The sequence below is a fragment of the Pundamilia nyererei genome, unplaced genomic scaffold, assembly GCF_000239375.1.
Source record: "Pundamilia nyererei isolate P.nyererei 1_Seehausen unplaced genomic scaffold, PunNye1.0 scaffold00181, whole genome shotgun sequence".
In the NCBI taxonomy this organism is placed as follows: domain Eukaryota; kingdom Metazoa; phylum Chordata; class Actinopteri; order Cichliformes; family Cichlidae; genus Pundamilia; species Pundamilia nyererei.
In genome coordinates this window covers 688,639-700,689 of record NW_005187582.1, presented here as the reverse complement: position 1 = coordinate 700,689, position 12,051 = coordinate 688,639, and the positions used below count along the sequence as shown (strand labels likewise).

The following is a 12,051-nucleotide window of genomic DNA, read 5'->3' as shown; positions in this document are numbered from 1 at the left end:
CAGTGGCTCACCGATGCCAATGACATAATTACCCAGCTACATTTCCAAAAGAATGCAAAAGCATTGACATATATTTTTCCTTCCTATGATAGCCCGACGGGCAAGGTAGATTTTGGTAGCCCGACTGGAAAAATCACTAGCCCCAGGACGTCGGGCTAGCGATTTTGCAAGCCCTGAAGAGGCTCATTACGCCTGACACGAGGCAAACAGTTGCAGTCTGACTGACTACGCTCACTCAGAGCTTGTTGATGCAAATAACTTCTCATTTATAAACGCACACAGATTGCCAGCATGTTGCCATCAGGCTGAGTGAGTTTGAGCAGGAAGGTAACTGAGCACAAATTTAACAGTAAAATGAGAATTTCCGTCTGTGTAGACAGCAACACACGTGTGATTGTCAATCATGTATCACACATAGATTGCATGTAATTGCAGACTTGACCCCATCTAATAGACTTATAGCAGACTGACTCCATAATTTTGTGGTTACTACAATTCTTGGTATATTGCAAAATATTAAAAATCGCAATAATATCACATTGTGAGTGAAGTATTGTGACAATATCGTATCATAGGATGTCTCTACAATGATGTAGGCTGGAATCATGTTTTCTCAAATCAGCACAAATGTTCACGCAACACTTACTCATGTTAGCAACGCTGACAGTTTAAGACAAACCTCTGACCTCCAACAGTCTGTGACAGAAGCGTCTCAGGAAACCAACACCCAGAGTGCCGTGCTGGAAACACGATTAGTGTTACTATTAAGCTTTGTGAGTATAAATGTCTGCAAACCTCCAGACTTACCTGACAACTTACTGCATTCATGCAACTGTAAAAACAACAAACAACACTACGTGTGCGACATTACCTGGCTGTTACTGCAGGGAGTACAACCGGTAGCTATATTTAGATATGACGTAGGCAAAGGAATGCAGACGAGCTGTGGCATCCCACCCATCCCACAACAAATATTTAACTTGCACAAATACGTGTGATTGTTAAAAGGGGCAGACCGGTCTAAATTCATCCAAGACGGGTTATGTCAATGCCATGTTGTACATGTGAATGCCAACCGGCGTTTGTGTTAAGCAGCAGCAGCATGACGCAGTTTTCAGGTGAGACAGCAGTTGTTTAGTTGAAACAAATACACAAAAAACCCACAGCTCATTCAATAAATGCATAGAAAAAGCAGCAGCCACCAGGGCCATCAGACCGAGGGCACAATCCCTTAGCAATCGTCACAAAACATCTCCGACAGAGACTGCGGTGGAATTTAAGTCCTCTTCTCTGCACTGCAGCCTCCTGGGAGCCTGGGCTGAGATTTCATCCCGAGAGAGGCTGGTACAGGAACAGCAGGCCAAAGATGGGTGCATGGAAGAGAAGCAGAGCGTGGGACTGCATTGATGCTCTGACCCTGAAGCAGATGGTCTCCAAAGGGACCCAGAGCTGTACTCAGGTTTTATGCCTGAAGCATCTTTAGGACCTAACCCCCTTTAAGAACAGTCTTCCCACACACAAAAAAAACAACGCACCTTTTTAACACTGGACTGTTCAGAAAGGTGTCGGTGTGTAGGAAGGACAGATGGTGGATATCAAAAACCCTGGCTCAACTCACTACAGATGGACGCATTAGGATACAACTCTTTTTCCCCTCAGAGAAAAAGAAAATCCAGAGAGATGATAAAATATTCCTTTGGCCAGACTGCTGGTCACTGGGCGGTTAAAGGCTATGTGAACAGCTCTGTTCCCCTGCATTTCTCTCATGCCTGGCAATCCCTCAGCTTATGTAACAGAGTCTGTAAACCTCAACATCAGTCATCTGTTTACAAGAGGACAGATGTGCTAATGAATGCAAATATATATTTTTCAATCATCTTCATGAAAAGCAGCTTTTATTAAAACACCATCTTATTTCTAACAGCGGCTGGTAAAGTGTGTACTCTGTGCTGTGTACACACTTTATCCAGACCTGCCACAGTTCATCTGGAGATTTTCTCTTCAAGTACTCTAAGATCGGGCTCTGCGGAGGCCAACAGTGCCGCACACACAATTCCCGGGAAATCAAGTTTCCCTAATTTGGATCCATTCTTTGCAACTAAGCTCCGAAACACCTTAAGGATTATTTTAGCGCCCTATATGTTAGCTGTCAGAAAGCTACTGTAGCTAGCTCTGACACTTTCAAACATTAACGTATTCACAGCTTTATAGCTGTTAGTTTTATACCATCACAAAAACACAGTGGCCCAAACTGACATGTGGATATTTGACTTAACAGTGATCTTTTCCCCTGTAATAGCACCTCACCTCTTATTGTTGCTTTGCTTTTTGGTTCGAACGTTTATAGAAGCTGGGTTACAATCGAACACAGGTCTCTCCACAGCGTATACCAACTCAAGGTTGTATGTAGATACATTACATGTAGACTGTGTTCTACCATCACATGCTCAGGACTGAATCATGTTGCTCTTCTTGGCCCTCACCATTGCTCTTTATTACTCTGCCAACATGTTTGGGCTTGTTGTCAAACTTTTACTCAGTGCAGCATATGACATCAAACCAAAAACTCAGCAAAATATGATGAGATTTCTCCTGGTTGCTGTGTGTCCTTTCTGAGCGGCTGATTTTAAGCAGTGAAACCGAACACACTGCTGAGCTAATGCAACGAAACGGTTAAAGTGTTTTGTGGCTCTTCTCCACAACTGACTAACAGTAATGTAGTGCAGATGTAGCTGGCGCTGTAAACACTTACCACCCCACTCTCCCCTGAGACAGTCTAGCTGGAGGATCTGCTTCTGACTGTAACAACACAAGGGCCTGAGACTATTTCCATGAATGCTTATTAACCTTAGCCACAGATGGGGTCTTTGGATGAGACTGAGTGGGTTTAAATATGGAAAACAAATGAACATTAGCCTCTTGCAAAGGATTGCAACACACAAAATTTCTTCAATGGGACTTCCTGGCCAACCAGTTGAAGAAGAGCTTCCCAAATGTGACACAAGTTCAGGCCAAACACATTTCCTGTTTCCCCTCCAATCATGTGTTATGTCTTTATCCAAGCTACATATCCGTCAGCAGGCTGAGAGGAAAAGCATAACAGTGACAGTGCAGAGGGGAGCTTGTGTTGTGTTCACTTATTTGGTCCACACAGACAGCTTACAGAACGAGGACACTTGCCAAACGCAGGTGGTCCAAGGACCGTGACCCGATTTGTAAAATAGCTATGGCTGCATTATCATCAAGAGATGACCGCTGTCGCTTCTCGAGGCGTCTCAAACGCAGACACGTGCAAATGACAACAAGTGACTATGAAAACGTGGTTGTGTGCAGAGTCAAAAAAGAGAAGTACTTCTCCATTGTTTAAGTACAAATATGCATATGTTTAAGAAAAACGAAAACTAAGAGGGGACGGGCTAATATGGGTCCTTATTTATGGCTCCCAAGCACTTTACTCTGATCTAACATCATATATTGATCAAAGAGAAGAGCAGCAGAAACAGCTTTACTTCATCGATTTCAGTCTTAAATCATATGAAACATTGAAAGCAACTTATTCTGATTGCAAAGATCTGATTACGTTACAGTTTTTCATTTTCAGCAGTGGCACTGGCATGAGACCACAGCGTGCCCCTGGTCCTCAAAGGGATTTGAAATTGGATCTTTGTAGCTTAAATCTTAAATGCTCTTGTATTAAAGAACCTTGAATCTTGAACCTTGATTAACCTCATTCATGGACGGTTATAAGCATCTTCCGAGTATTATTACGATGCCAGATTCAATATTCTGAACCTTTTGTTTTCAAATTGGGATAATAAACTGATGGATTAAGTCAACGTTTAAACTTCTTATCAGCTTTTCAAAACCCACAATCTGGAAACTGTGATAAGTAAAATTCAGGAAGGCTACTTAGCATTTTGTTGTTGTTTGTCTTGGCTCAGCCAGATATACAAATCTCAGATTGATGAACTACATCATTAGAACTAAAAAGCAAATGAAAACATATGTAAAGCCCTCGGATGTCAGGTGAACATGCGAACATTAAGCAGGGGGACAGGGATGCTCTCTGAGCTTTCAAGCTCTACTGAGACAAACTGGGCAGCAGAGTTTGCCCAATGTGTTTCCACTTATGGTACGCCTTATAACCAGCATTATGGTACTCGTAGTTCCTCTGCCTGTGACAGTAAAGTAGGCCAAAATCCACTGCTGAGGGGGAAGCTTATCCCTGTTACACACTGTGACAGCAATCTGCTGCAGGTTGGAGCAGGAGGCTCGATTTGATCTGCAGAGACTTGATGGAGCTGCAGAGGGGCACGAAGAGGGAACAGGAAAAGAAAACGAAAGGAAAAATGACCACAAGCATAACAAAGGGTTTTTTGGCAGTTTACATAAGAGTATTTGGATTTTAGATTGAGTACTTTGCACCTATAAACAGAGAAACTATGAAAAAAATCCTCTAGCACAACTGAGTCACAACCCATTGAAGACTCATTCAATCGATTGACGAGTTCACATTATCGTTCATAGACTTGTGTGCGCCTTCATGCCAGAAGGTCCAGTGACTGAATCACGTCAAAATGATCGTCACGTTTGCTCATACTCTAAATTCACAAGCTCAACCATTCACCACGAACAGGTCTGAGACAAAAGCAGCGGTGCTGAAATTATATGCACGAATCTGCTTTTAGTTCTTTGTGCCACATGGCTCAGTAAGAAACACGCCTACTCCGAGTGCGCTGACGTCTGGCTGCTCCGCGAGGACGTTTGTCAGCCAACCTGTTTTGTGCTATCAACAATGACGCAAGGGCGTGGGCCTTATTCAGTTCTTCGGCACAAGCTGTTATAGTACACTGCAACGCAGAGCCAATGTCTGCGTCGCTGCTGTGGAAGAAAACGAGGCAGGCTGATCGGCAGCCGGCCAAGACGGCATACAAAACACAAAGTGTGGAAACACAGCAAGACTGAAAGAGTGAGAAGGGAGGAGCTTGGCTCAGCTCTTCTATCACAGGCCCATAATTCACTCCCTTGTAAACACAGAGAAAAAGCTGTCTACCAGCACACTGACTGCTCTACGCAGCCACGATCAGAGCTCAGGCGTCCAGCCCAGCACAGTCTTCCAGCAGATGCCGAGACAGAGTTTCAGCTAAGTTGGTGATTCTGCACCACGGGCAGCGACAACACAAATCCCTTAGCAGTAGGATGACTGCTGCTGGGCATGACCTTTAAAACAAAAGGCTATCTGTCAGACACCTTCAGTGAGGCGCAGGCTTCTCAGGGCCAACGCAGCATTTTCACACTTGAAACATTTGTGCAGAAACAGTCGAGGCCAACAACTCCACCCAACAGCCTGCTCCAGCACCTCACTCAGCCATTACTCACTGATCTGTGTTCAATCGAGATAGCTGGGGTCTGGACTTTAAAAGAAAATAACAGCTAGCACACAGACAGACTTGATATGGGAAATACACTGGCAGGAGCAAATGGTTCCTGTTGTAAAATGATCCAGTTAGAGGAAGAAGAAAAGACGATAAGCATTCTGTCAGCAGCTCGGAGGCTCTACTCACCTTCTCCAGTTGTTGTCCGGAGGTGGCGACAGGTACACCGCTCCATACGGAGAGCTCTCTATGTAGGCTTTGGTCAAGGAAACGAGTGACACATCAACACCATAACACAACAGTCAGAATTAAACCTCATTATAAAAGATATGCAGATGTGTTCTGTCTATAAGAAGCAGGTCAAAGCCCTGCTGAAGTGATGTACAGCAGAGAAAAGGTGTGAACAACAGAACCGACCGTCCCAAAACACTCAGTGAAACAACATTTAAGAAAGACATGTTTGCCTTTATACACACGCTGTGGTGCACAGTAGAGAGGGCACGCCATCCTGGATGTTTTAAAGCGGAGACTCCTGCTCTAACATGCTGCCCAACAACCTGACTGCTGAACAACATGAAACAATGGCAGCATTATTTGATTTACTCCTGAATGCTGATGCAGAGTTCCTGGCTTTGTCTGCGAGAGGGCAGGGTGGCGCTTCGTCTTGCCAACAGTTACTCTTTCAGCGAGTTGAGGTCTTTTGTTTTGGAAATACGGGGTAGCTGCTTAATTCAAGCAAAGCCACGCGAGACTGACGGCTGTTCCAGGAGAATCTGTATCACATGGATTATTATTGACATGGGGCAGATTTACAATCTAGATACTTGGTGTCATTCATCAGTTCTCACACAAAACATCGGACAGGCCCAGATACAGAGCAGAGAGGCCATGATCCAGTCAAACTGGATTAACACCTTTCAACAGCTACAATGGAGGAGTCCAGCCCGGAGCGCACAAAGAGGAAAAATGAATGAACAACCTTCTTCTATATGAGCAGTGAGCCTGAAATGGGAAAATCATTCAAAATCAGCCCACCCTGCATTTCTCTGGCCTATTGGAGCCACCATCACATTTTAAAAATTTGCCACTGTTAAAAACAGAAGAACAATCCACTACAAGTGTCTCGGCTTCAGGTGTCGTTTGATACAGACACACTTCATTACATGTTTTTGTGATTTTAACTAATGGTCCAGTCTCAGCGTGAGTCTGCATTCATTAAGCTGTCATTTACAGTCACGCTAGTTTCTCCTTTCACTGCTCCAAGTCTCAGTGTGAGTGCACCTCCTCAAACACATGCATGCAATGTGAACATTAGAGCTGACATGAAAGGTGGAGTGTATATATGTGCGTATCGATGAAGGTGAGAAAGCTGCTTAACGTAACAAACAGAAAAAGAGAGTGTGCAGCACAGGTCGTCCTCGGATCTTTCCAGCAGTAACAACACACACGACCTGACTGTGCCTAAGACAAAAGCAACTGGAATACCTTCAACCTGAGCTACACTGCTGATGACTGAATCAAACAGATCAGGCTCATAGTTTGTCCCATTGTCACGATGACAGCATCTCCAACTTTCATAGTCAGGATCAGACTGACATCAAATTTGTCATTTTTATTTTGAAGGTGCTGTGCTGCCCCCTGTAATCACCACGTAACAAGTAAAGAGTAAGTAGAAGGTCGAGTTTCCAGCTCAAGTTCAACCAATCATCAGTAGCCTAGCTGACAGAAAGATTACTGTTCAATCCTAATAGGGCAACGATGACATGTCTCCTCCCCCCAGCTTTTTATCTGCACAGTGGCAGATTTGGCTCTCAGCAGTTCTAACCAGTGTTGTTGACTAAAGTTTCATTTCCGCTACTGCGATGTACATTTTTACTATTGAAATAATCAGATATTAAACAGGAAGGCCATGACACCATGTGACCATGAAGCACAGGTGCTTAGATGGCCTCCTGTCCCACAGGGCCCATTCTGAGCAACAAACACCTCATTATTGACCTTTGCAGACACCAATGCACAGAACTGACACCACCGCTTTTGTTTTGATACTACGAGATCAAACATCAACACGGGGGACCCACCCGGGTTACATGTTACATTACAGTATACAACTTTCATTAAAATTAGAAAACAAACAAAGCTATCCATCCTAATCTCTCATCCTGTTCTACTGCTCGCTGATGTGAACCACAATCACAGCTCTTTAACTGTTAAGCAGAACAAAGGTCTGCAAACTGGGCTCAACTTTATTGTTTTATGTCAAACAAAAGTGATCAAAAGGAAGTGCAGCTTATGCTCCTATCTGGAAATGTACAGCTGCAAAACTTAACTGAAATAGAGAGTATATGTAATGTGTATATTTTGAAGGCAGTGTTCATACAGCAGTTAATGAAGCTGTCGTAAGCTTTGGAAGAGGTGTGGTGTGTTTCAGTCTTTAGCAACACGGGTTGGGAAGCGCATCTGTAACCGGAAGGTTGCCGGTTCGATCCCCAGGCTCTCTGTCCTGGTTGTTGTGTCCTTGGGCAAGACACTTTACCCTGCCGCCTACTGGTGCGGAGTTATATTTACTTAGGCCCACAGGAACCAGTCTACCTGCAGGTTGTGGTTAGAGGGCCCAGCTTGCTCCAGAGCAGCAGGAAGATAACTGTGGAGCTTCTAGAAAAAGCCACTAAATGATGTCAAGCACCACCACAACAGCAACTTGGTCAGCCAATAGAGAAGCACAGGGTGTGAAGGACTGCAGCTAGCTGGTTAGCAGTGACTAAAAGGTTCAAAGAAGAATGAGGGCATCTACTAGCAAATCGATTACGGATAGCATTGTTTGCTCAGATACAAAGAAATCACCAAATATGTTGAGCTGCTGTTGATATAAATGGGTCCAAGTGAAAACGATGCCTGGGAAACAGTGGACACATCTACGTGTCCATCCATACAATGTCTTCACCAGTCTGTCACAGGGCCAAGTTAGAACTTAACAAACAAAGTAAATGGACTGGTCCTTATATCGCACTTTTCTACACTGGGCTCATTTAGCTTTTCACACCCATCTGTACGAGCACGTTTTTCTAGGTTGTTTTTTTTTTTCTACGCAGGTGCTTTTCTATCCAGCATTCACACTCCAGTGGACACATCACAGAGCAACTCTATCTTGCCCAAGGATATTTGGCATGCAGCCACCCCACAAGTTACCACTTGTTTCATTATAGTGTAACAGATGCACAACAACTTTGGTATTGATTCAAACCAGAGTATTGATTTTATTTTGGCAATCTTACTAAAGTCAGTTAGTATAGATATATAAACTTTTATATATAAAGAGCTTCTCTTCAACATCTGTGCAGAGGCAGGGAAAGAAGAAACAAGTAGGGCTGCTAGAAGTGTGAACAAATGTTTAATTTAAATATAAAAAACTGGGTGTGAATGAATCCACATCAAGAAACTGATGTTTCAGTCATCGGTTAGAAGCAGCTACTGTTTTTGTGCGATTGCATGTTGGATAATGATAACAGCACACAACAGGCTCAGTCTAAAAAGGAATCGGGCCGTCTCTCCTGCACTGCAAATTCATTTTTAGAACAGTCTGTCCAAGTTACTTCTCTCATCTCTTATAATGGTTGCTCATCATTCATGAGTTAAATTATTATACGTGAACTGCCTACGCAGCTGTTATGCATCCTGACAAACACCGCGCATGTAATTGCTGACTGCTAAAAACAATCACAGTAATTAACTGTGCATCGTAAAATCGTACAAATCCTGAATTATTTCACTGCCGACCGTGAAATCTACAAGGACGTATAAAACGAAATGATTTCTCTTCTCTTGCTCATTTCAGCTGTGATGAGACTCCATGATGAGATGAAGGTCGCAGCTACGAGTCAAACAATCACCGCTCTGCTCCTGCATCTTCACCATGAAAGTCTCACTTACTGCAACACGTGCATGCAAAGCACACACATATGTACCCACACCTTCAGTGTGCTCTCAGACGATGCTGAGAATCTCCTGCTGTCAGTGTCTATTAGGAAAAAGCAAGCACATTGTCTCTGCGTCACACTTGAAATTAGCATAATGACTAATTCTGCTCCTGAGGCTAGAGAACATCTGCCTACACCAGTAAGTGTCGTCACATTAAAGCTCACTATGAACACAAACCATTAACAAACAAAACAAAAACCACCTGGAAGCCACAGCACCCACTTTCTCATCGTCGATTCACCTTTCATGATGATGACAACATCCGTATTGCACAGAAACTATCGTTCGTTCAGGCTTTAAAGGATATCTGCCGGCCGTGCTTGTCGAGGGGTCGGCGATGGGGAGAGTTGATACGGTTGCGGTCCCTGTGGACCCTCTCGACCAGCCCGTGGTGGCGAGTCCCTCTCACAGAGTCCAAACCTGAAGGGAAGCCACCCTGTAAAGGACACAGCAAAGGAACTGTTCACATCACACACATCAAAAAGCTGTTTCCTGAAATGTAGTTAGAGCTGCTGACACTTGGTGAAAGGAGCTGCAGAACTGAAATGAGCCGTTTAGTAATCATGTTAATTAAGTTTGTACACCTAAACAGAACAGACTTAATGTGATCACTAACACCTTTTACACCTCACTGTGCTCCATATTTTCACTCTTGTACACTATTAGAGCAGTTATGCCACAGTCACTGGCCCTCAGTAGTAGCTCCTCCCCTTTCCCCTCTGGTTAAGATGACTTTCTTCTGATTGGAAGCCCCTCCCAAACCAGCGGTTTAAACAGCAGGTTGATGGGGTTTGTGGGCCTTAGATGACCAACGCAGAGATATCCCTTCTCTATGACATCTCATGCTGCTGTGCATAAAAAACAACTACCTGACAGCGAGCATATGGAGCAGTCTGCAGCCAGATTATCTGAAACTTTAGCCATGTGTGTAATTTAAAAGCCAACATTGAAAAATGTGACAGATACACACAATAGGTCCCATTTAAAAGTCTACAAACACTGTCAGAGACCAATATGTACCCATGCATTTTCATCACATAAAGTGCCACAGTGAAATACATGTAATGTCACATGTTTAACAGTTTAGAGCTGTTTATTCCCTGGCTGAAACCCAGACAAGTTACTCAACTATGTTAACATAAAGATCGAACCATCTGTTTTCATACAAGTCATCTTTAAAGTGTCTGGTAGTTATGTCTATATATGCAGCTCTGACCACAGGTATGTGGTCATAGAATTAAAACACTAAGACTAAACATCTTACAGACATTAACAGTGAGCGGCAGGTAACAGAGCACAAAATAACGCTGAAACCGATTAAAAACCCTGAAAACCATACATTTCACACCTGATCCTCAACTCTCGCGGCCCGGCACCAAACGACTCACGGACCGATACCGGTCCGAGGCCCGGGGGTTGGGGACCACTGACATAGAGCACCTAGAGAACCACAACCACTATCCTCAGTGATTTGTGAGAGCAATGGGTCAGATATAGAGCATAAAGCAAACCGCCTCAGTGCAAATTAGCAGTCATTGCTCGATGAAGTCAACAAGACCACATTATTTACCCAAAGCAGAGATGAGATCCTGAAATAGCTGAACTCAACACCATCCATCCCATGCCTGCACTAGAAAGAGAGCACCTAGAGAGTCTATAAAATTACATCAGAGTCCGTGATGAAGGGCAGTCCTGGCAAAGTCAAACCCGCCGAGAACAAGTCTGACTTGTAGCTAACAATGTGAACCAAGCTCCCACTGTACAGGGACATGATAGGAACACCACATACCCCAACTTCCCAAAACATCCCGAAATGCAACTGGATCCCTTCTCCAAGTTTACTAGTTGTGTTTTGTGTGTACATATGGAGATAAGTTGGGAAAACTCCCACAAATGCTTGAATATCCTTGAGAAAGAGCTGAACGAAAACCAAATCGTTCTTCCAGAATCCAAGCTTCAACTAACGGATAGACTCCCCTCTCCAGCACCCTGACATAGACCTTACTGCACTCATGATCTCCTTGGAATATTGTTGAGATTCTGACTGAGGGTGGGATTTAAAGACCTCACTGCCCGAGGCCTCAGCCAGATGCTCCCAACGGACCTTTGCTATATGCTCGGCTGTACTAAGCCTGTGTGACATCCTCTCCACGCTACCGATAGTAGTGTTGCATTATTGCATTGGTTAGGTTTTGTATGCTTGCAGTATTCAGGTCTTATGAAAGGAATTTTGGAGTTTAAGAGGTCGCACTTTAGTGGAGAAATAAATCAGTTCAGTATAGGGCTGGGCCATATTATGCCGTTCACGGTAATAATGTTAGGCAACGATAGGAAAATGAAATATCGCGATAGAATATGAGTAAAACGCGCATGCGCAGTGCCTTTGTTTTCATACGCACATGGCCGATTGTTGAGTGAAACAGATGAACCAGAATTGGTTTGTAAAAATGGTGCAACTTCAGTGATGTGGAACTGGTTTGGTGTTTGTCCGTCAGATACACGACAAAGCACATTTTTTTGCAGAACATGCAAGCGGCCGTCGGACTAAGATGCCCTTAAATCTGGGAGCAATCTGGGTCCTAAACTCCGTAACTTCAGGTCAAACGAACACTGCAGCATCACTGAGCGTTAAAAACTGTCTAAATTCTTTCATCTTTAATAAAACGATCAGCATTGCTGCTTTACCAGGTGTAACTAT

The 12,051-nt window shown here is 43.8% G+C and overlaps 1 protein-coding gene across 2 annotated transcripts in view; it reads right to left on the bottom strand.

Annotated features, from left to right (window-relative positions):
- crtc3 (CREB regulated transcription coactivator 3) overlaps positions 1-12,051 on the bottom strand; it is a 41,084-nt gene that overhangs the window by 21,425 nt on the left and 7,608 nt on the right. For both annotated transcript variants that reach the window (XM_005746683.1, XM_005746684.1), the window contains exons 3-4: positions 9,661-9,789; positions 5,565-5,626 (exon numbers count right to left, since the gene is read on the bottom strand). In XM_005746683.1, the coding sequence (XP_005746740.1) occupies positions 5,565-5,626; positions 9,661-9,789 (191 nt within the window). The remainder of the gene's footprint in view (positions 1-5,564; positions 5,627-9,660; positions 9,790-12,051) is intronic.